Consider the following 25,950-nt stretch of genomic DNA (forward strand, 5'->3'; position numbering starts at 1 on the left):
AATACGAGCGGAGAAATGAGGACGCAAAATAAATTAACACTGAGCCACAGACACAAGCTGGTATTATTTTTAAGGCACTGAGGCCATGACCAAGCAATACGCAACAGAATATCCATCATACTCAGTTCTTTCTCTCTGATACGGCAGACAGAGAGGACATTTCATTGAATAGAGATGAATAGCGAGTCGTTTGGTTCCAGGCAGGCCTGTTTGCAATTCTGCGGACAGAACTGCAAAATAGATGAGCTATTATTGATATTGATCATGGCCTCTTATCAGTGCCATTGATTCTGAATGCAAGAGAACAAAAAAAAAGGGGAGAGAAATAGAAAACAAAAGAATGTCAGCGAACCCTTTGAGGAGACTGAAACTTTGTTAGCAGACACCAGCGGATGGTTGCACACCAGGAGAGACACGTTAAAATGACCGCACTCCTCAAAGGGTTGGGATGCAAATCATAAGACAACCGCTGCAGCGTAGAATTAGATTTCTACGTTGAGCGTTGCAATGTGTGATCACACACACACACACACACAAGCTTGTTTTGCGTATTACATGCTGAGTGTGAAAAGGAAAGAAAAAACACACACGTTCGACTGTGGTGTAAAGTAATCAACGATACCAGGAAGCGGAAATACCTGTGTGAAAAACCTGCAGGACCTTTCTCTCTTCTGAAGCTGCAAATTCAAACAATTCAGCTGTTAGCGATATAACACCTCTCAATCACACACACACACGCACGTGCACGCCGGGGTGCACAAAGGCAGTCACACGCACTTCATTGACATGGCACAAAGAGACGTTGGTGGCTAAAATTTATTGTCATTCTTCTCAATTGCGTATGCTTTCATTCCTTCTTCCATAACTGTTCGACTGTTCCTTTCCCCCCTTTTCTTCCAGATTGTTGTTCATAATTTCCTCCGTTCCCTCGTTCCCTTTTCTGCTCATTCTCTGCTTCCACCGTCAAGTGAATTGATGGCATTAATTACTCTGCCACTCGTGCGTGATTGGTCATATTCGATTTTCTAACAAAAATTAGCATAATAAGCCGGCATATTACTCAATTAGGTATATATAATTGGGCCATTATTGAAATCAGGAGGAATGCGTTTCCTCTTCTGTGGAGGACGTTTTTTTCAACAAATTCAACCTTTAAACAGGCCATTTGGTCCGCAGCAAAACACAGATTAATTGATTCCACTTACATGTGCTCCAGCATGTATTCATTTCACATGTGTGACTGAATTACTTAGCGAGTCAGCACGGGAGATGCAAAGAGCGCGATAGTGAGACACAAAGAGGCAGAAAGGGAGAGGGGAACTCAACGCTAGAGCCAGTGACTGTATAAGAGGTGGCACCGGCTGTCAATCTGGCTGCTAAAGCCCGCCTATCACTCTTGACCTCGGCAGAACAGTCCACCGTCGACTCAGTCAGTCAATTAGCCAGCCAAGCCAGCCAGTCAGCCGCTCCCCAATGATTTAACTCACTTTAATCGAATGCCTACATGGACAAAGTACAGAAATATATTTTTTCCTTGTCTGCTGCAGAAGTAAAACAGATCCTTTGCATACTCAGGATCGAGTTTCCATTAATGTAAGCACTCAAGCCTGCATGTCGACGGCATCTTCATAGCTGTAGCTCAACGACTGAACTTCATTAAACAATGGGCTGTGACGTAAAACGCGTCCCAAGCCTGTTTTCGTCTTGAGTGCTGTATGTTTTAATGAGAGTAACTCCCAGGCCGAGACAGACTTTTATTAAATTTCGGCCCTGATCTGAGAAGAGTTGTAGGAACCCTGCCAAAGACTAAAAGCAGTTATCTATCACACATAATGTTGCGCAAAACTTGTTACGAAGACACACACACACACACACACACACACACAGAAGAGGATAAAATAATGTCTAAAAGTAGCTATTTATCATCTGGAGCTCTACAGTGTTATGTATGGTTCTTCATCAAACTCTGCACACAGAGACTTTTCTAACCCCTGAAGACTGAGTGTTAGACAAAAACACTAACCTCCGATGCTATTCATCTTACTGTTAACTCAAAGGAGTCCCTCTATCTGCTCCCTTTTCCCTCCCTCATCCCTCTTTCTCTTAATTTTCTGGCATTCACCCTGCATCCCCCTCCAATGCTAGAACCTGCAAGAAAATCATTTATCTCACTCAATCACTCACTAAGCATTGACCTAAAGTGTCCCAGGCTGCGTTACCTTGGTGAGGCTGCGGGCAGCGCTGTCCTTGCCCCCGGGGGTGAGGTTCCTGAGCTGGACATCGAGCAGTTCGACCAGTTGTGCCATGGCCCGCACCGTGGATGGAACGTCGCCAGGACGCAGGAGCCCTTTGGTCTGCTCTGCAAGCTCCCTGGCCACGATCGCTGCCGTCTCCCCCGAACGGAGCTGCGAGCCAAACGGGGTGACGGGGTGGAGAGAGGGATAAAGCGAGTAGGATGAGGTGAGAAGTGAAGGGGAAGTTGGGAAGAGGAGAGAAAGTAAGAGAGGGCGTGAAGAGGGGGAGGACAGTGAGCGAAAGACAGATGGAAAAATGAGAGGACAGCAAGCGAAGGGCAGAGAGGTAAAGGACGGATGGAGGAATGGAGGTGAGCAAGACAAGAACAAAGATGGGGCGAAGGAGCATAAAGGGAAAAAGAGTGATTAGGTTATTTGAAGTGGACAAAACAAGTCTGTGTAACTGCCTACATAAAAACATTTACTTCACGGAAACATCTTCACTGACATCTTCAATGCCGATTTCACAGGGACCATTTTTTCCTCGATGTTTTGTCTTATAAAGAAGACCAGTAAAGTCTTGTGGCTCGTGTGAGAACAGACACAAACTGAAATTCTAAAAACTGGGGCAACACTTTCCAGAATAAAAGTATCTTGAAGAATCAAACACAACAATATTTTCCATGCAACGGCAATGCATCTATGCAAAGTTGCCTATCCGATGCCTGTTAGCCTGTTATGATAAGCACAGTGTTAGCAAATGACCTTAATGGACATTTCCATTCCCCTACAGCAATATCAAATCTCTCAGACCTCAAACGCGAATTAGAGTTAACAAATGAAGATGGATACGTGGCCTAAATCTCCCCCTGTGGTCAGTGCGTCCTCATGCATGAGAAATCCGCTCCAGGACTGTATCCATAAGACATAGCCTAAAACCAGGGCTCAGTGGGAGCTATCAGGGCCAGCAGCAGCATTTAGACTTACTTTCTGCATGATGTGGTTGACCCAGGGCGACGTGCAGTTGCTGAGGTCAGGGCCTTGGGGATCCCAGTAGCCCAGATGGGCCACGCACACGTATGTGGCCACGCCTGCACCACAAGCAAAACAAACAGGGTGAGACAGCGCTGACATTCACCAGGAGACAGGGAGCCCCTTGAGGTGCCGGGGGATCACTGAGCGGTTTGTATGTGTGTGTGGATGGTCGGAGAATCATCCCTGTCATGTGAGCTAATTGGTTATAAAAGGAGAATGTGTGTGTGTATGTGTTTTGTGAGAATTCATACAACTACTCTACACTTTCAGGGAGAATTGTATACGTTGTACTAACAGAGTAAAAAAAAATAAAGGAAAAAAACAGAGAGTGACTTGATACTGCCATAAACAAACTTCAGTGCTCTTTGGTATAGATTGTCTCTGAACCTCTAAAGGAGGAAGGAATGCTTTTATTCCAAAATATATTCCTTATTTAGTGCTTTTGATGATGTTGGCGGAGAGCGCTGTCTAACACAAAATCTCCCATAGTCTTTAAATATTTATATCTGTCGTATATTTTGTCAATCAATTAATCAAATCTATCCCTATTCCAACTTTGGATCCATTTCAACTTACTCCTCTCCACTCCACAATCTGTGGAGTCCAAAATCAAAGGAAGGAAATGCTCCAAACATTTTCCATTGCTCATCACATCTGGGTTTTTCTATGTGTGTGTGTGTGTCCCACTAAAATCATTCATCTATTTATTTTCGTTCCAAGATTTTAATTGTTAGGTCAATTTGTTTATAGTGCTCATTTCAAAACAACAAATTATGAGAAATTTGAAACACAATTAGGCACAGTTATTTCAACAAAAACTAATTGATTGATGCACTTTGGTCAAAATTAATTGTTTTAAGTGTGTTCTTTAAATATATTGGCTGCATTTGATTATTGAGGATAATAGTTACCCAACAGCCAGGGTTCTTATATGGCGGCCCTTAAAGCAACCTTATGTAACTCTTGTACCTTAAAATAACAGCTACCACTCTGCTCTCCTATTGTCTCTTTCTATTCATGTTCACTGCAAGATACAAGTTTTCAATATATAACATTGTTATGACGTAATGAGTTGTGTTTGTAGTTAGCACCTACACTACTTCTGACAAATTGTTACAGACCTGGGATTTGTATATGCGACAGTACGATCAAAAACTGCGATGCTGATTACAAAATAGTGTCACTTTTCAAGCATTTTGTGCAGCCCCTGAATGGGATACAGCTTCCTTACCCAGCGTCCCTACAGGGCAGGGCTGTTTAGCTGTCTGGCCTTGCTGCGTCCGGGGCCACGATATGTCAGCCGTCACCCTCGGACTGCAGAAGTCTTGGGGAGGCAGGATGGGAGGTTGCGGGGCTGCTGGAGGGACCAGCACTGGAGTTGGGCGTCCTCCAGCTTTCTGGTTGGTGTCAGGAATCTGGTTGGTGTCAGATGACGAGCCGCCCGCAGGAACCGGGATGGGCTGGCGGATCGTGGTGGTGGTTCGATAGCGCTGGCCTGGGGACGTGGTGAGGAGAGGGCGCGGGGTGGTGTAGTAGGGAGGGGAGCGGGTGGTGGTGGTGCGGCTGGTAGATGAAGAGGAGGAACCAGCTCCTCCGCCAATTGGACCTCCCCCTCCTACTCCTCCTCCTCCTCCTCCTCCGCCGCCGCCTCCTCGGTTAGGAGGCATCATGGGAGGTGGGCGATAGTCTGAAGAGAAAAGAGAAGGAGAGAAGGTCACAAAAAACAAAGCACCTGGTGCTTGAACTCAGACATTTGTGGGTCCCAACATGACTGGAGTGCGAATGTTTTTATGAGCTCGTCATGCCAGGACAAGAGTTCAAAATGTATCCCCAGGATAAAAGGGTAAGAACAACGGAGTTAAAAGGACTGTGATCAAGCAAAGCATCTGTGTCAGCACCAAGTGATGTGAGCAATGGCCTGCAAGCATAAATAATATTACAGTGACAGCCACTAACACATTTGCAGGCAGTCATTTCTGCAGCTCTAAATAGCTTTGACAAGAAGTAGCTCATGTTTCTGATGCTTTCCTGAAGTTAGTGTTTCATCCCTCATCAGTGGCGTTATACTGCGCGCCTGATCTCTGCGGGGTTCATTTTCTTCTTTATTGGTTACTCCAGAACAGAACACCATAAAGTGTTAATGAAAAATCTCCCATTCAGCACCATCAATTGGTTTGTTCTGCAATCATGCGCAAGGCCACCCGCCTTTCCTATGGGACTGTCACGCAGTAGTTGTTCTTGCTGCCTATCCTGGCAGAAAAAAAACATTCTTTCAGTGTCATGTATGATTCATGACATCATGACATCACGAGAGGCAGGGACGCCACTTAAATGCATATGACACATTCTTTTATAGTCAATATTTCATTGTAAAAAGGCTCAATTATTCACATTGACCCTGTTCAGGGGACGGAAATACAGAAGGAAAGGATGACATGATGTGAAGAGAGAGGAATAGAGCATGTGTTGTTAAGTGTTTCACTGTCCTCTTGTGAACATACTATAGCAGAGCGTCTCACTCTATCTGATAAGCTCCAGTTGCTTTCAACCGCACGTGGTGCGAATCAATACTGCAGGATCGAAAGCTGAGTAGTGGGAAATAATTGTTTTAATTACCTTCCTTTTGGATTATTTCATCGCTCTCAAAACATTTGGGAGTCATCAAGTGTAATACTGCACGCAGGCGGAGCTCATTCTCTAAATCTGCACTTAGACACATTCTTTAACAAAGCAGAGAATAGCTTCGTCTGTCACTGTGAACACTTTTATTATTCAGCTGAGATTGCCTAAATGTTTCCTTGGATAAACATGTAAATTATACTCAAGAATATGTTTAGGAATTTGTAATTACAGAAAACAATCTCACAACCTGTGTATTAAGTTTGAACCTGCAGATGTTCATCATCATGTCAATTAGGGGGATAGCTCCTAATGTGTCTCCTAACTTTATTTTTGTCCCCCACAGTTTCACTAGATGCAGCTACAGTTGAGTGCTTACGCCAAATCAACACAACCCTAAATATACTTTGCTTGCAGGCCTTTATGAACGATAAAAACATATTATGTTTTCCATAGTGTGGATTTCCTACAGTACACATAAAGAATGCAAACAAACAAGAGAGGCAAACACAGAGGCGGCTCTCTGAGATCACAAAACTATTCAAAGATTAATCCCCACAGTTTCACGTTATGCCACTTTTACAAGAGAAATATATATTTCATAATCTCAGGTTTCTCGCCTTGTCATCAGCTGAGAATATTGTGTACCTACAGAAAGAAAAGCTGAACCTAACGGTGAAATACTCCAGAGTCTGGAGAAAGCTGAACCCGGCTGAACTTTGAAAAGATTTTCCTCACCATCTCCACGCCGACCAGCTACTATGAATACGATTTGTTTTTTCCTGAAGAGTGTGCAATATACCAAGATCACGCTACATGATTTCTGGGTAATGGAGTCCTTCAAGCTCCTAAAAAATTCAGCTATCGCTTGCTGCCAGTTGGGGTGGCAAAAGTGTGAAGTTGCCTTGTGCCCTGATGGGAAAAAAATTCTCGACTCCGTGATTTTCATCAAAAAACGGAAAGCACAGGCACTTGTGTTTCTGTGTCTGAGGGGGTTGGTGTGCCTAAGGCCATAATATGTACTACATGCTGGTCACTGACATTGAAGGGTTATAGAGTTTGTCATCTCTCAATGGGGCTGTATGTTTTGCTCAGGAAACGGGTGTGATTGTAAAGAATTTATCCAGACTCACACCGGGTTGGATCAGATTACTTTGAAAAGTAGACCGTTAATGGATTCATATTCATGGCAATTTTTGTCATATGTATCATAATCCATTAGATTACAAAAAGTGTCATTTTATTTGTTTACCTTTGGGTTATTTCAAAATCAAACATTGTACAAACAAAACGATGCACGGAAATTCATGGACCCATTAAATGGACACATTATAGTTAGTTATCTTTTGAAATCTGATTACATTATTCCAAATACATGAAATCCTTTGCTTACGTATCCCTTGGCTCACAAAACTTGACATTTACATGGATATGGAATGTAACTAAGTACATTTACTCAAGTACTGTACTTAAGTACAACTTTGAGGTACTTGTTCTTGGTACTTTATACTTCCAGTCCACTTCATTCTGGAGGCAGATATTGTACTCTTTACTCACTACTTTCATTTAATAACTTTAGTTACTAATTTTCAGATTATATGCTGCATCAGAGTCAAATGAGAGTTAAGATTAATTTATTTTATCAACATCAAATTAAAAAAAAAAGAAGCTGATTACAGTAATCAACAATCAGATCTGATAATTACCCAGGCCGGTAATAGATTAACCCATAGTAAACAGTATGCAGTATGCATACCTGTAAATATATGAATAATTTACTTATACTCAAGTGCTATTTGTATGAGTTACCAAAGCAACATTTTAACACAACATGTTTACTTTTACTCAAGTACTATATGGCTTTTGGGTACTTTATATAAACATTGCATTTGTTGTGTTGTTCATTAATTTCATCACGTTTTATTTGGGGTATAATGTGCACAGAATTAGATTTCTGTAGTGTTCTGGTGAATGTTTTCATTTTTGTTTCCTTGATTGGGAGGTGTGAGCGTGGAGAATGAAAGTGTGAATGTGTGGACGTGTGGGCGTTGATATTATTTACTGTGAACCCAAGTCGTCCCTTCCTGTGGATTTTCAGGTTTAATTAAAGACGCCGTACTCCTGTCTTTCTCCCTCTCCCTCTGTCTGTCTGTCTGTCTGTCTGTCTGGTTGACTGACAGCCATGTAACATCTCGCTCCTCCTGTACGTTCTGTTCTCTTCCTCCACAACTCAATGGAGTGTTGCCGTACCTAAACTGTGCTGCTCCCCGTTCCTGAATCACTGCCGCCCTGCCTCATGCATTCTCCACGGAACATTGCCATCAATCATGCGTAGCAGCAGTGGCCTAGGGACTAGCTGTCAATCTGAGTGTGTGTGTGTGTGTGTACTTACGAAACAGGGAGTGTGTGTGTGTCTATCTGCACTCAAACGGGAAGCTCCATTAGGGCCTCTGCCACAACAACAGAAGAGTAATGGTGTGTGAGTATGTGTGTGTGTGTGTGTGTGTGAGGTTGATGTCTGCTGTCATTTGAGTACAGGGGGAGAAAACACAGGGGCTGGTAGCTTGAGGTGAGGTAACACAAAAGCCTGCAAGCATCACAGGCAAGGGGCCACAGCACTTCACTACCCATGCATCTCTATCTCTCTCCCTTCCTGTTCTCTTGACATTTTCCACCTGATTTAATCGCTCACTCGCAACTTTCTCTCACTTTCCGCCACCACTTAAATTCTCCCTATTGTCAATTTCTGTATTTCCCAACACTCCCTTTCAAGTGTGCTCGCCCATGTCTTCATTTCGTCCTCCTTTCCTCGCTCTTTTGGATGAAAAGAAAAAAAGATCGTGTAACGTAATGAATTCATCACTGGCATCACTCAGGACGCTGTGAAAGATGCTGTAGGGAACTAAAGCAACATGACATAACAGCTCCATGAAACATTTATAAAGAAAAAAAGGCTAGAGGTTGTTCTCACGGGGACTGACATATCTCTCCCTGCGTTTAAGCTGAGGAAGCCTCGAGTAAATGTGCTGTGACAACTTCATGATGTCAGCTAACCTAAACGTTGTGCTCTTTGCTGAGACTGATGCTGCAAGAACAAGCATGTGACAGAAAGCAGAAATTTGGTGAAGATTTTCACACTATCCAGTATGCGTGCCCTGCATATGCATGTGGTGACAGATGTTGACAGATTTGTTTCAAGAGAAACCTCAGTTATCCTGTAACATGCCTTCACGTAGCAGTAGTCGTGTGATAAACGTGCTTCCTCATTTCACTGCAGAAATGTGAGAAATGATTCGTTGCTGCATTGGCTCAGGAAAAAGCCCCACTACAGCGTTTATTATTCTAACCAACAGTGGGCTATATACTTGAAATGAACCACCTGATAGAAATAAGAATCTCAATATGTCACAATATGGCAGATATATGGAAAATGGAAAGAGCATAATTATACACGTATCACATGAATAAATGAACAGGTATAGCTCTCAGCTTGGGAACCATCTTTTAACATCTTTTAACTTGGCTAAGATCCCACTGCCGAAACATTGTCTCTAAAGACATTTTTGCTCGCAGGTGGCACTGTGATTAACTGTTTTAAAGTCACTCTGCGCTTCACAAATTCAATCATACAGGCTTATAAACAACCTTTAATATTACCTTCTTTCACATATCAAATGATCTGTATTTTATGTAAAATAACTGCCTCAAAGCCTTTACAGCCTGCTAAACATCTGCCATCTCAGTGACAAGACATTTTCAGTACTTACATCGCCTTACAAGCTGATGGCAGGGTGGTCACGAAGCAAACATCCCTAAGCGTCTGAATAGATCAGTTGTCTCCCAAAACGACATATACACAATCACAGGATCTTTGCTGTACGGTTGCAGTTTGTTTGGGTTTAGGCAAGAAAACTATTTGGTTAGGTTTAGGTAAGAAAACTACGTTTGTGTCTTCACTACATCAATAAGTTAAAACAGCTCAGCCTTGACTTCTGGTTTCACTGAACATAAACAGCGGTCTCCTGAATGAAAGTCCCGTGCTTGTTTAACCTGACCACCCATCCCTCTCCTCACTTCCTCCTCTGCAGCTGCAATAATTACAACACCTGCACGAGGTTGCTTGCCAAAAAATGCAAATGTGGCTCGTAATGAACTCCTTTAATCTCGCCTTTATGGTTGTTTTTCAGATGAGGACAGGCTTACCGATAGCAACATCGGAAGGGCAAATATTGTTGTTGTTCTTGTCGATGCTGTTCACACCCTCATGAATTCTAATTTGAGCTTTCTTCTTTAATAGATATGACAATTCAAACCTTACAGAAAGATTTAAGCCGGAACATCGACTATTTCTTGACAACTGGCAAGAACCATCTCCTGAGGGAGATTGTTTAGTATGATCAAGAGCCCTGAAATAGCTGGAATGGTGAGGATTTTCTATTCTATTCTATTCTATTCTATTCTATTCTATTCTTCCCTGTTTGTTGACCCTGTAGAAAGCCCATGGGGAAGGTGAGACAATGGCAGGCTGGCAGTAAACCTGTTCCTGGAGTTGTCTATCTGTCACCACACTGGAGGGACCATAGAGATGCTGTCAGTCAACCTGGGATGCTGGCACATGATCGTCTGACATGTCGATAGACGTTTGTGTGTGTGTGTGTGTGTGTGTGTCTGTGTGTGGCTGTGCGTGGCAATGTTTGTCTGCGTGGGTAGGATTGCCTGTCTCTGCCTCCGCTCTGTTTTTCACCTAGAATGCTTTTGACTTCTCGCTCGGTAAACAGAGGGATCGTAAAACCACAACACAAAAGGTAGAAGGCAGGCGTAGAGGAGAGAGGAGAGGGAAAATGAACTTCCCCTGGCAAGTTTCCCACGTCATCAGAAAAGCAGCAGACAGCAAGCGAGAGAGAGAGAGAGAAAGAGGGAAGAGGAGTGAAACAGAAGCAAAGAGAAGAGGGATTTGAATTAAGACAGAAGTTTCACAGAGCTGAGACTCAAGTGTCTATTATAGTCGTATGGTCTCCTTATTATGCGAAATGATTACTTTCTGGCACTTTCCTTAAAAGTTACTGCCTCCTTGCCTCTGCGCACACACATACACACACCATCCTGAACAGTGGGGAGGGTGGATCCAGAGGGGTAACAGCGAAATGATAATCTGGAGGGCACAAAGCTTTCTAGGCTGGATAGTAGCACAGACACTGAATAGGGCTGCATACTGCGATAACGCACTGCCCCTATGGCTGGAGTGCGCACACACACATACAAACACACACTTGTACAGACACTTTCCACTTAGTTGTGCTCCAAGCAACACACACACACACACACGCATGCAGACACACACACTTGAACAGAATTTCACTTTTTTTTTTTCTCTCACTTATGTGCGACGCAACACACACACTCAACACAGAGCTCGTGGCGAGTGGCTCGAGCCTGCTGATAAGACAGAATGGAGCACTTCAAAGCGGCGATACTTTGAGATAGAAAACAACCTCAACTAATAGAGCCTCCCTCAAAATGGCTGCCAGGCAACGCCACGTTCTCCGGCTAAATGTGTCACATATGCAGAGGCCACATCACCAGCCGCTCAGCCCTGTCGGCTTACCGGTTGCGTAATCGCGTCAACCCTCTGCCGAGGTTGGAGACACCTGCAGCAAGTTTGCCAATTACATGCTTCTTTCTTAATCAGGGGAAGTTCCCTTGTTCAAAGCAAAGAGCTAATGGGACAGACCTGTTTTTTTATTTTTTTTTTATTTTTTGTTTTCCTGTTTAATAATGGAGGGAATCATCAGCATATTCCTTTAAAGCCCAGATCGTAGCCTCTCCTATTCCAGACATGCATTGAATTTATGTCAGTTAACACGCACAGTAAATATATATCAGGCATCCAGCAAAATCCTATTGCTGTTTTAGAATGAGAGCTCTAGCCTCTAGCAATTGACCCTGTGGTTATTCAATACTTTGCTCCCCATAATTTATCACCAAGGCCCATCATTTAGAGATTAAGATTGCATCCACTTTGTTGCCCTCCTGCACATTTTTATACATTTCAGAAACGGAATCTGAATAGAGCCCGGCTAAAGCGACACGCTCGGCTCGCTGCTCTCTCATGTATTTACTTCCTGTGGCTGTGGGTTTCCCCTACCACCCTGCTGTCCTGGCTAAGCCCGCTTAATTTGGCATCTGTTTTTTGGCAGAGGAGAGGCAGTGCGGAGGCCAAACGCATGCAGAGGGCCCGGCTGGGGCAATCCAATCGATAAGGACACACTGCAGGCAAGGAACAGGTGCACCACTCTCTCTGAAGCAGAGTTCAGTCTCTGCCGAGACGGCTGTGTCGTAATCTATTTGGGAGGGAGGGAGATAGGCGGAGAGGGAGAGGGCAATAGAGGACAAAGACAAAGGAGAGAGAGGGCAAGGACAATACTGGAAGCGTAGACTAAGGTGTGAAAGACTTTGTATCCGTATTGCCTTGTATAACACTGATTACTGCATACAGGATTGTGAATACTTTTTCGCAGTAGTGTGACTGAGACACACTTATTTTAGAAATTAAGCTCAGCGTAAATTCAATTAGGAAGACTATCTTCTCATTCACCTCTGTCATTTCAGGTATTCGTGCGACCCTCCTCCACCCAATCTTCCTCCAGCTCTTCATCCAGTGGCTAGGTTCTACTCACCTGAATCATCTCCCCCCGTCGTCAGATCTCCAGGATCCTTCTTCCCTACATCACCGCCACCATTGTCTAGGCTCTATCGGGGGATTTCCTATTCTAGGCACAGCTTCATCACCTCCTCAAATATTACTTCATCACGATGGAGTCTAACCGCCAAAGACTTTCTCATTCTCTTTTTTACCCATGGCAATAAATCTTCATGTTTCGAGTCTCTCCTGATTGAAATCAGATCCAATAAGACACACATGAAATGTTCTGATTCTGGGATTATTAACCATTAACCAGATTATATCTTACTTTTTGACATATTATCCCACAATTGGGAGGACAACATTTTTAATTCAAGTGTTGCAAACAATCATAAACATATTAAGTAAACCTGCTCCATTTTGTTTTGAGTTCAATCACCTCAAGTGGTCTGAACAGGCAGGTCTTTACACGCAGCCAGAATGCACACTCACAAACACACACACAATCTGATGCAACGAGGCACGAATGCGCTGAGGGTTTGTCTAATCAGTGATCTGGCGAAAGAGGGTCTCCACTTCAACCATTAAGTCTTTTTATTCTCCCCCACTTTAGCTAGTTTCCAACATTTCCGGCACTGCTTAGCCCTGTCGCTTGATTGCAATCCAGTGCCAAAGGAAGGAAAAAAGAGAGAGGAGAGCAGAGAGGAGATGTGGACCAGAGGCGAGGTGGGGGGAGGATGGTGTAAATAAGTGGAGAGGGGTTAAGACAATAGATAGTCCATGCTTGACTTCCTTAGGAAATGGAGCACTGTGATTCCAGTCATTAGGAGTTCAAAGGTGAAGATTTAAATTTCCGTGAACTGACAGAGTGGCAAGCAGAGGTCATCTCTATATTACCGTGTATTTAATAGATTAGCACAGAATGCCAGCGTTTGATTGCTCTCTAATTGAGATTGAAGATATCACTTTTGACACTTTAAATATCCGACTGAATTTAGCCACGGGTGAGTTTAATTGAGTTTTTATTTTGGACAACATGGATTTTAAAGTGATTTACAAAGAATTTTGACCTTTTCAAAATCAAATTTAAATGCACTTTAAGGAACTTTCAAGTGGCTATAAAACAGTCTCAGTTTAATAAAGGAGGCAATTTCTCATTTTCTCTACTATTTACTACTATAATAGGTTTATGTACATGCAACATACATGCATCTCAAAGGACACATCAGTTTTGTCATACTGTCCAGTATTGCAGCCCTCTATTCCCCCTCTGTCAGAAATGCTCTGTTTTAGCTCCTGTCTATTTAAGGCCTTCTCTCCTGAATACCCAGCCTCCTCTGATTGGTCAGCTCACACAACACAGCAGTTGTACCGAATTAATTCTTGTTTGCAAAACTAGCTGCTAGGCACAAATTATGCAAATGTGTGACATGGTGACATAGTGTGATGTTACAAAGTCATTTAATACAAGGTGAAACTGTTCTTATCACTTTTTGTTTTACTATTAATTAGTGTTTATTACTCACATAATTTGCTGCACAGTAGATTGAAAACGATCCGGCGCTTGATTTTCGAGCAATTGAGTTGTAGCAACAGGTTTTTAAAACTGTGCTAATTTAATATTGAACTCATCTCACGCTGGGTTAATGTCTTTGCATACGTTGCTTTAATAAAGTCAAAGTCATTATTGTAAACAGTTGCAAAAGAAAATGTATTTTTGTCTCCTGATTAACACATTTTTAACACTTGTCTCTGTATGACAGAACACAACATGTCTCCGGGGTTGCTCCATAAACTTTCATAATTATCTACGTTTCCTGGTTTACACATTTCAGTGTGCTTGTTCCATCCAACAGAAAACACAATCAAGCTGTCTCACCTGCACATACGAACTTGAATAGATTAACGCCTTGAAGGGCTCAAATGAGAGGTGAAAATAAAGGACATACTTGTATATGTTCCCTTTGTGTAATAACCTGAAGAATCTTGTTTTTCGTTGCCTTAGAATGAGCCTGTTGTATGTGAAAAGTCCACCATGTTTCAGTAGACCAGAACAGACAAACCAAACGCTGGCTGTTCTGGGCAGCCACTGGGCAGGGTGAGGGTTGTACAGTTGGTTTTAATCTGCAACCTCACTGCTATATCCCTTTAAATCCTACATTATGTCCCTTAAAGCATTATGTGAAAATCTGCAGCAAAGACGATGGAACAAAAAAATACAGGAAGGTGCAGATAGCAGGAAAAATGAGACTACTGGAGAGAAATATGTGTGAAACAAATATGGGAAATTCATTGTGTACAAGTGAAGATCTATTCAGTTTGGGCCGTGTTCGCCCCTCCCTTCCCGAAGATGCAGATAACATGAATAATTTTGCGACTTTGTTGGGAAAACTTTCTAAAGTGTGGCAAGGCAGACTGGAGGTGATAAATTATTCAAATGTTTCATCGGAGCCATGCCGCTTGCGTAGGGCAGGCCTCTATAATATGCATGTAAGAAGACATGATGAAACAACTCCATAAACAGAGGAGAGAGTGAGAGACTGTTTGGTGAGGAAGGGGTAATACAGAGGCAAGTGACTTTGACTCTGACTCTGTGTTGGCATTCGCACACCAGGCCTCTATAATATATACATCTGAGGAGACCCGATGAAATAGCCCTGTGTGATGTGGGAAAGGGTTGAGCGCAGAAAAGGAGGGCAGATTAAGCGGGAGATAAGGGCGACAGAGAGAAAAACAGCGCAGAACACAAAGTTAAAGTGAAGGATATATGAGAAGAGGAAGGGGAAATATTGAGATTCCTGCCATTGTTGAGTGTACGTGTTTGTGTGAGGGACGGGAAGAGAAAGAATGGGTGTTTAACAGACAAAGAAGAAACACAAACAGACATGGAAAACGATAAATGGAGGGAGGCAGTTCACTTTCTTCTTAAGTACCGAGCACCGAGGGAGGAAGAATGTGCATTTCAAAAAGATCATTCGCTGCTGCGCGCTGCATCAATGGTGTGATTGAATACATGGGAGTAAACCTCTATTTTATCTGCTGGCCTGAGTTGAACTAAACCTTACTTTTTCATTTCCTCCCAGTGATGTTTTAATTCTTATTCCTAAAGCTCAGCAAACCTTAATTCAAACTTATTGTGACTAAAAGGAGATCTATTATGCTTTTAAAGGCTCTTGTGCATGTTAAAAAAAAAAAGTCTACAACAGAAGCTCCTCTCTCCCACAGAAAGCACTGCTCCTGAAACACCTCATCAGTAGTGCCGCCTTTAATTCTGTGACATTATGACATCACACTACGTCGCCAGGTCATATGTTTGCATAATTAATGCCCAGCAGCTAGCTTGGCACTTCAGACTTTATTCAGCATCAAAGCATGTAAACCTATTCTAGTAGTAATCCAAAATTCCTTTAGTGCCCAAACAATGACAACACTTCATAATTTCTTCTTCTTAACTGTCCAGGGAGCTGCCTTTGTTAGCCAGCTGGACAGACAAAACACTGGAAGCTGTTCTCTCTACGTTGCACCCCAATTACACTCAGTCCTCAGTGGCCAACCTCGGCCTCCTCTCGCTCCACGGCCCATTTCCTGTCTCGTTTTGTATCTTTAAGAAGTCCATACGAGCTGAAACAAAAGCAGGGCGAGCATTACGCTACAACAGTAATGAGTGGAAACCCTAAGAATGGCCCCTTTCCTTGGCCTGTTTCCTGAATGGACTAAGTGAAAGGGGGAAAAAAAGACACCAGGCCTGGAACATAGCAAGATTGACCATAGTCACCTCACAGTATATGCTTAATGTTTTTACAGTGATCCTAAATAATGGCTTTCTCAGACAAGTAAAAGGAATGAAGAGCAAACTACAGGGTGTGGGTACAACAAGAAAATAAAACCTGAATGTATCGACTTGTCACCCCTTTTCGCGAAGAATGAGAAAATCATGCAGTTAAGGTAGTTAATTTATTCCTTGTCTTCATTGAGTGAGCCGAGAGGAGAGTAAAAGAGTGGGCCAGCATTGATTGTATGTATTTATCTCCCGCTGGTCAGCAGTCTGGCTTGTTGCTGTGCACTGGAGGTCATTCTCCACATTGAATCCCCATTGATCTCCTCTGTAGAGCCTCCAGAGACACCCTGAGCTCCATTATGAGAGTGATCACACTCTCGAGCGTACACCAATAAACACGTATGCACACTCATGAATAGCGAAACACAAACTCATACTGTAAGTACATTAGCACATTAGGACACGGCCACGCACATCATTATGCATGCACAAACACAAACGTACACACATTTTTTACAGCGTGGCCGCACGTCACACACCCACACTGATCGGTAGAAAACGAGTTTAATGCTGCCTCTCTCTATAATTCCTTGTACTGCGCCTCCTAACTGCGTGTAAGAGCATGCATTAATTCAGACATCATTTAATAAGACATGCAGCCAGACTGCCTTGACCACTCCATAGAAAGGTGCTGAAAGGCAATTACGTTGGGCAAATAGCCCTTCAGGCTCCAGGGGCCTAAGCCCTTCCATCCAGATGAAGGAGGGAGGGGCGGGTGGACTCTCACCTCACACCAGAGTTGAGAGAAAGTCACTCTGGGTCAGACAGTATTCACTGTCCTTTCAGACTGACACAGCGATGATCGTTAAAATCCACACTGGTGGTTCATTCAAATTAAATAAACTTCTAGCAGGATTCATGACCCTCAAGACTCGATTTGAAAAAGGGGCTACAGCTTAGATAAACCAGCATGTAAGTTTCATGTAAGATCTGCTTCTGATTTTCTGATTCTTACATGACTGTCCCAATGTAAAGGTTCACCCAGATTACTCAGATGTTCTTACTTATCCATAATGGTATCTAACCATGGAGAGAGTTTTAGTTTCCATCTGTTAGACTTCTGCCACCGACCAAAAACAAAGAATGGAATTATGAGCAAGTATATGTTAACTGCTACTACTAACTCCTATAGTAGTACATTTAACATCAGCTACTTCAAGACTTTTACTCAAGTACTATTCGTATGGGTGACTTTCACTTTCACTGAAGTAATATCTTCACATGATACCTTTACTTTTAGTGTGACTATTGTGTACTTTTTATAACACTGGGTTTTGGACAAGACAAGACATTTGAGGATGTCATCTTGGGCTTTGGGAAATACTGATCTAAATTTGACACCATTTTCTGCTATTTTATAGACTTACTAATCTATTAATTGAAATGATAATCAACAACAAAAAATAATTGGAAGTTATAGCTCTATAATTACCTTTGTGGAATAAGCTGTTAACACAACGTTGACATGATTTCACCTCATAGGATGAAACTTACGGAGTGTAGTTAACTCTCCTTTTAGCACCGTTTTGGTCTCCACCAACCCTTTTGGGAAATATTTATCTTTAGCTGCTAAGTGGTTTACTATGCTCACCAACTAGTCGCTCACAATGTTTGTTTTCTGTTTGGTGCTGAGCAGGTAGTGTTCAGGTAGTTTATCAACACTTTTTGCATCTGGTAAAAGTCTCATGAGAGCACTAACGCTGAGCTGAAATACGCTAAAATGTTTTACAGAGCTGAGGGGAACTGCAGGGTCCAATGATAATCATCTGTGGGTTTGTCACTGGGAGCGGCTCCTTTCACATGTTGTCATTACATCCATTAGCTGATATCAAAATCAGCACAGCTTTTTAAAAAAAAACAAACCGAACGTGACAGCAGCCTCGTGTGAATTGGTTAACAATAAACCAACGGAAAAAGTCAAACGCAAGTTAAGTGCCATTAAATTGTTATCATAATCGGATGTCCTGTATGAAAGCGGTGTCAGTTCCTCCTCCAGACATTCCTGGCTCCATTCTCAAGGAATGCATTAGGATTTGTTAAGCAGCTGAGAAACTCAAGAGAAGTGCTGGCAAGTGGCACAGTAAAAGGCACGAGGCATTTACAGTACTGAAGGCACAGCATGACATCATCAGCGATATTCTTCTAAAGGCAGAGATCAAGGTGGTCTTTATGATGTCTTTGACAGGAATTCTTTGGCGAACTAAAGCAGAAGCATTTTCACAAATATCAACTCTGCAGGCATCTACAATTTAAATGACACCGGTTTAGTGAGGGACCCGCTCTGAAAGTTTGAAACATGCAGATACCATGGGTTGGGTGGTGTTCATAATTGAGAATTGTGACAGCACAGATGGTGCTTTTCTTCATTTTTAAGTCCTTTTGCAGAATTAATTATTGGAGGAAGATTAGTGGCTGTAAGTATTCCTTATGTCACAACAAAAAGCATTTATCATTATGAATATTAGAATGAATGAATATTAAAAGCATTGCAAATATGCCAAGGTATTTCATGCGGAGATTTAGAAAATCACTTCACAGCTTGTCCAATTAATGAAGTGAGGGAAAGTTAAAAAAAAACGACTTTTTTTTCTTCTTATTAGACAGTTGAAGTTGAAAAGCATGAAGTAAAAAGATGTTAAGAATGGCAGGAGGAGGAGGGGGCGGAGAAAAGAGGGATTGGATTTAAGGTGGCACCTACCATTGTTGCCGAAGTCCAGCGAGTACTTGACCACGTGGTAGTTATTCCACACGTACAGCAGGTTGTCTCTCGGGTTGTAATCCACTGCAGCGATGTACTGGTAGGAATTCGGGAATGGTATGTTCACAGTCATCTCCTTGCTCTTGTCGGTGTTGTACATGTAGTCAATTTTGTTCCCCGTCCCTTCGTTGTCATCGTCTTCGTAGACGGTTTTGACCACATACAGGACCCCGCAGATCATGAAAGCATTGGAGGCGGAGCGTTTGTCGTAGCTGGTGTCCCACGAGCCTTCGATGCGCAGGGTGTAGGGGTTGAGCTGGCTCACCACGATGCGCCCGTTGTTCTGCTCCGTTGCATAGATCACCCACAGTCCATTCTCATCCACCGCTAGGTCAATGTCTGACTTGCCGCCCCAGCGGTATGGTGAGGTGTCGTGATAGTTGGCGTTGGCGATAATGGCCTCACCACTCTTGATGCGAGTGCGCAGGTCAAACTTTACGATGTTGCGTGTGCGCTCCTTGTTGAAGAACAATGCGCCGTCATAGACGACAAAACCAGTCCCATCCACACGATGTGGGAGTTTATAGGTGGTGGTGGGACGGCCTGCGATGAAATCCTCCTTTGACGAGTACTCTGTTAGTGTGTCTGTGCGGTACGGCGTCCAGGGCATGTAGTAGATCTTGTCTGAGGCCTGCAGCGGGTCTTTGCACCACGCACCGGACTGGTGATCGGACTCAAAGAGATGCTCACTTTGGTACACTCCTCGCAGGATGCCAGGGCAGAGAAATACTGCGGAACGAATGACAAACATTTTCACATCAGATACATTTTCATGCAGCCGCTGTAAAATGTCAAATATTCTCTCTAGATTCGCTGACAGTGCCTGTGAAATGTTTGCCTCTTTTCATAAATGTTGCATTGTGTTTTAACTTAACCTTAACCGCCAGTGAGTGACGATGACATGATAGGCTTACTGTGTTGTGATTTGGGTGTTGTATAGTCACTGTCACTTTTAAGCACAGAGACAGCATGCCTTCTATTCAACAGATAATACCCTGCTCTCACAGCAAAGAGAAAATGGCACATTTTGTTCTACTTCCCCCCCTTTCCCTCTATTCCCATTCCTCCCTCCCTGCCTCCCACCCCAGCTCCTCATTAGTCTCATAGCTCTTTCTTCCTTTCACTCCCTTTCTATCTCTGTCAGGAACAACCAACTGTAGGGCCGAACACGTCTTTTATCGCCTGCTGTTTCTGCAATTGTTACAATAATTCATTTCCCACTCTGCTCGGTATTCCCATCTTGGAATACTGGGGTCATGTTTTATGAGTGATGTGGGAGACGTAGTAAATTCTGGGAAGCCAGTGCGACCGGAGTCATAGGGACCTTTGTAATTTAACTGGAATGTTGTCACATACGCACACACACGTGCACACGGCAGATACGCACAAAGACAGACCAGATGTGCATTGTGGTTTTTCCCATTCTTCCAAATAATATAATTCCAGATTCTACGCAAAGGTCTGGGAATATTGATTTAATTTTCATTGGCTATTCAAAGCACTCGCATATTTTTCATATCATGGGGAAGCATTTGAAATATTAAATGTCAATGTAATTCTCTGTTCATTGGCTCATCATAAAAGTGTGCTCGACCCGTGGAGAGTTTATTAAGTGACATTCTACACGATACCATGGAATAATATGGGCCTGGAGTGTGTCTAATGAGAACCAGTGTTTCGAAATTGCCTCTATATGGTGAGATCAAGCTGTCTTAATATAGCAGCAGTGACTTTGAAAGAGATGTCATTCTGCCACGAGGTACAAAACGCTTCAGGCGCTGGCATCAAAAAGTGACACCCAACCCCAGATCCTGAGCATGTGTGCATGCGTGAATGTGGGCGTGCTTGTTTCACAGACTCACCTTTTTGTTCCACTTCTGCACGAGCCATATGCAAAGGATTTGAAGGAAGAGAAAAAGAGAAAGAGAGAAAGAGATAGAGACAAGAGACAAAAATAGATTAATGATGCAATAATAAGGAAATCATGATAATACAATCTCAGATCTCCATAATCGTTCTCATATTTCATCCTAACCTTGTGAGAGTGCCAGGATGCTCTCCATGTGTGATTGGTAATAACATTACGTAAGCGTCTGAGGAGACTGCACTGCAACGGGGAAGCTATCTGACAGTAATGCGTCTCACATATGTCACACACACATACACACATATGGGGGAGCGGAGACACACGCGTGCCATGCAGACGGAGGGGGGAGAGGAGCAATGAATGAGCATGACACAACATGGGAAAACACACAAATTCACGGTATTCATTGTGCCGCCATCCCCAGAGCAGGACAAAACACAGCAATAGAAAATGACCTGAGATAATGAGCTCTTTAATGTATGCTAATAGCAACAGAGCAATGAAAACCAGAAAATTGATTTGATTACTGGGATAGCATTTCAGTGGACCAGCCAAAACTGCCACATTAAAATGCTTTCTGATGCACAGTGGGTGAGCGAATGCTTTGTGTATGTCACCTACTCTGTGCGACTCTGTGTACGAGTGCGCAATCATCTGCGTGTGGAGGTGGCAGCATACTGAATGTGCCGGTTCTCTTCAACCCCAACACCAATTCCCTGTCTATTATATTCAAAGCTTTATCCTCCGAGCTTCGACGGAGGGTTGCTCGTGTCGGCCCCGCAATGAAATGTGCACACTTGCTCGAAACCTCTTAAACATATGAATCCCATTCCACCGTTCTCCCGGGGGTGGGGGGGTGGGGGGGGGCCGAGTGGAATGTGAACATGGCAGAAACCTAATCCTGCAGGCTGTGCCCTTGTGTCTTCGGAGACCGTTAGAGACCTGCTGAATGGAACTGGTCCCCCGGGAGGAGAAGCGAGGGAGAGGAGAGGAGAGGAGAGGAGAGGAGAGGAGGGGAGAGGAGAGGAGAGGAGAAGCGAGGGAGAGGAGAGGAGAGGAGAGGAGAGGAGAGAGACGAAGCTGAATCCTCAAAGGGAAAACATTTGGAAGGACTTCCGGATGGCACATGTTTATATATAGCATCTGTGCACTACATATTGCACATGCATAAATTCTTTAACACATAGAACTCATCACCAACCGCAAGAGATACACAAACACATGTGACACACAAACACACAGACGTACGCCCCCACACACAAGCAACCATTAAATCCTAGCCTCATGAAAAATGCATGGTAACTAGTGCGGCTTCGCACAACTCCCGATAAATAAGCAATCTCTGGAAGGAGATCGTGTTAAACCTAAAACAAGTGTGTGAATACGCATGTGTGCACGTGCGAGTGTGTGTGTGTGTGTGTGTGTCTATGCCGTTAGGAGATATAAAATGGTTCACCACAAGGAAGCAGTTCCCTTGTGTGAAAAGCTGGGAAAAGAAAGCAGATAGTGTGTCTGTGCAGGGCGGTGTGCGCGATGGAACGACAGATATTGATGCTGGAAACACACACACACACAGATTTAAACAATACAAAGAGGCACACTGTGGTTGAGAAGACGGGGATTAATGACAGCGAACAACAAGGACTTCACATCACCTGAGTCTGGTATATACAACCTCCCAGACACAAAGGAAAACACGCCGAGTTCAAGGTTGCTGGCAACTAATAGATTTCAAATGAAAAAGCGCGGCGGCAACAAGTACACCAAATGGCACGCAAAATGTCAAACAAATGTCATTCAATTTGTGTTGGTGCTCGTTGTTTCACTAGATTACCGGATGCCTCTGTTGGTGACCTCATTGCGAGATTATTTTTTGCGAGGCACCGCTGTTTTTAATCTCCATGACAAGGGTAAGAAACGAACGCTTTTCACGCACCGCAGTCATTCATCTTTCAGCGGGCGGAATTTAACTGAGCGAATGTTGTAGGGTGGTGAGACAATCGTCGAAAGATTTTCTCAAGGTGAGCTCAAGCATGCAAGATAATGCCCGAGATGAGGGGTCCTTTGTGATTTTTGTGAGAAGAAGTGAAGAAATGCAGATGACAAACTTGCCAGAGAGTGTCCTTGTTTCCATGAAAACATCAACAAAAACGCATCGTCTCTCAATCTTTCTCTCACAATCCAATTCTGCAGAGGTGTGGCATGTTTTTATCTACCCAGTATCTGTGACTGATCATTTGCAAAATCACTTAGACTGCACAATTGAAGAGTTAGTTCTGCAGCTCCCCCCCCAAAAAAAAACCCTGCTCATTTATTCCTAGCAATGCTTTGAATGAATATTAGAAAACAAAAGCAGAACAATAACACTAACTATGTTCTGCTGTGAGACTGTGTCGCCTGTCTGCTTTCACATTCATTAAAAATCATCTAAATATTCATTAATATCTGCGCTGGTATCTTCTAAATTTTTCAGAAACGTCTCTAATCACACGAACAGCTCTGACACTGCACCTCGGATGCCTCCTCTGTCTTCCCCCACTCTCCATTTCCTTTCCATTTCTATTTCTCACACACAGAAGCAGTGTTAACCTGACTGTGCTGCAGTGTAAAGATAATTAGCATTTTTATTGAAAGCATATGGTTTATTAAGGAGGTATTCGTCTAGGAGGAAACTCAGAGTGTGTGTGCTTATGTGTGCGCATTCGCGTGTGCCCCTGCAGACGAGTGGCGACAGCAGCCTCACCACTATTATCTCTGATCTCCAATCAGCTCAGCCGGGCTGAAGCCCAAGGTCATTTGTGGACACGGCCCTTTTCTTTTTCTCTCTGCATTATTCTATTCTTCCTCTCCGTCCTCTCATCCTCACCTGCCATTCTCTCTCGTCATGTCATGCTGTGCCTTTCTCGCCGCTCGTTCTCCCCGTCGCGTCCTCGCTTCCCCACAACCCAAACCCTGTCCACCTCTCACACTGTGTCTTTTATCAGTTAATTCGTTCTTTCTGTTCCTCGTCTGCTGGCCTCGTCTAACCTATTCCTCTCTATCTCTGTCTCAGCTGTCGCTCTCTCGCTCCCTCGCTCTGGCTCTCTCCTTCTGTCTCCTTGGTTCCTTTCCATCTTCCCTCGCCCTCTCTCTGGGAAAACACAAAATCGCCTGCATATGTGCACACGCGTACTGTACGGTGTCCTGTACATGCAGACAGAGAGGGGTGCGCACACACGTACAGCTCTTCTCATGTTATCGTGATGAAGTTATTCCAAGGGTCCAATCTGACAGAAGTCTTTAATTGGACAAACAAGAAGGTGATTTTATCTTTTAATTAGCTTTCCTACTGAGCCAAGTTCTATTGTCTAAAATAGACTGCATGGGTATTGCATAACATATCACTGGCTTTTCTGATTAATACACTAAATGTGGTAGTAGGCTAATTGCTTCATAGCGACTGTTGGAGAGCCAGGGTCTTCTGCAAGAAGATGAGGAAATGGATAGACATAATCCCAAGTGTTGCCGGCTTTTTCATAAATGGCTGGCCATGAATGAAACAATACAAATCATCGTATATCTTTTTCTGCAGCAAGGCGTTTTTGTAGAGATTAAATGTATCCGTGTGTGAGAGAGCCGCCTTGGAGAAGCAATTTGTACAGTAGTGCACTAATGTATGGATATTTATAGTCCGCCTGCAGTGCTATGAGCAAGTATACACAGGTGGCTAATTACTGCCAAAGCTAGCTGGCTAGTTTGGCACATGACTGCCACGCACTCATACCACAGAGAGCCAGGGAGAGAAAGCGAGAGAGCACTTGATTTTAGTTTTGGGAAAAAGCCAGAAACCTGCAGTGCAGGGAGGAGAGATGAAGAGCTGTGAAGGTAGTGCAAGCCAAAAATCCTCAAGAAAAAAAAAGAAAGGAGGGGAGGTGGAGGGGCAAAATTTCCCTGAAAACTGAACCGCACATAATTTAATTACCTGTTTTACAACCCACTTTGAGATTTGTTTACAATATCTATTTCTAGCGGGAAACATAGCAGCTCAACTTCAACGGCAGCGTTCAGGAAAAGTGCCTCCGCAATATGAAGTGGTGTCTCTTCGGAGCTCGGCTCATTTTCTTTGCACGCAATCAGTTTCTGATTAGCAACACCTGGCCTCAGAGGTGGTAGGCAGGGGTCAGGGGCCTCATTACTCAAACTTCCTACTTCTGAAATTCTGTCTTATCTCAGTTTAGGATGACATTTGCAGTAGGAGCAGTAGCAGTTATTTTGGTGTTACATGGAAAAACAGGAAATTAATCCTATCTAATCTTAGGATAGGAATTTAGCTATTACAGAACCATCCTAACTGAAGAATTTTGTAATTTGGGAATTATAAAGCGTAAATCCTGGACTGAATTAAAAATACCTTCCAAAAATGGCAGCAACGCTGTTGTTAGATCTGTATGGCAAGTTGTTGCAGTTCTTAAATGAAGAAAGCCATTGTCTCGTGTACATTTTAAACACAGATTGAGGCATGAAAGAACAGGTTTACAGTTCAAGTTAGGATTTCTTGAGATAAGACACCAGATCTGAGGTACATGAGGCCAGGACACAGCCATGGGTTTAATAATTGCTAATATTTTTGCTATCTTTGAAACGATAGGAACAAAAGGATAGGACAATGTTAAAATTCTGAAACGAGTCCCCAGAACTCACCAACCAGCACTTCCAGTGTGCCTAAAACTGCAGGACACCTACTTGAGTTATGGACACCCTCTGATGTTAGCTATTTGAGAGCACTAAAACCAAACCTGCCTTCAAATATAAATATGATGATTTGTTGAACTTGCAGCTTGTGAGTGTTTTAGGAAAAGCGACAGTTTGAGTACACACCGTCATATATTTCAGAAAACAAGCCTCCTTCATCGATCTGTCTTGATTTACAGCAACATTTTGGGAATTTATCATCACTTAATGTCTTACAAAACATAT

The 25,950-nt window shown here is 43.2% G+C and overlaps 1 protein-coding gene across 7 annotated transcripts in view; it reads right to left on the reverse strand.

Annotated features, from left to right (window-relative positions):
- Positions 1-25,950, reverse strand: part of adgrl3.1 (adhesion G protein-coupled receptor L3.1) — a 125,986-nt gene that overhangs the window by 41,184 nt on the left and 58,852 nt on the right. For all 7 annotated transcript variants that reach the window (XM_084340788.1, XM_084340787.1, XM_084340783.1 and 4 more), the window contains exons 6-11: positions 20,990-21,004; positions 19,068-19,856; positions 4,501-4,956; positions 3,222-3,325; positions 2,220-2,405; positions 639-677 (exon numbers count right to left, since the gene is read on the reverse strand). In XM_084340788.1, the coding sequence (XP_084196914.1) occupies positions 639-677; positions 2,220-2,405; positions 3,222-3,325; positions 4,501-4,956; positions 19,068-19,856; positions 20,990-21,004 (1,589 nt within the window). The remainder of the gene's footprint in view (positions 1-638; positions 678-2,219; positions 2,406-3,221; positions 3,326-4,500; positions 4,957-19,067; positions 19,857-20,989; positions 21,005-25,950) is intronic.

This window comes from Pagrus pagrus, assembly GCF_965226575.1.
Source record: "Pagrus pagrus genome assembly, chromosome: 2".
NCBI classification, from domain to species: domain Eukaryota; kingdom Metazoa; phylum Chordata; class Actinopteri; order Spariformes; family Sparidae; genus Pagrus; species Pagrus pagrus.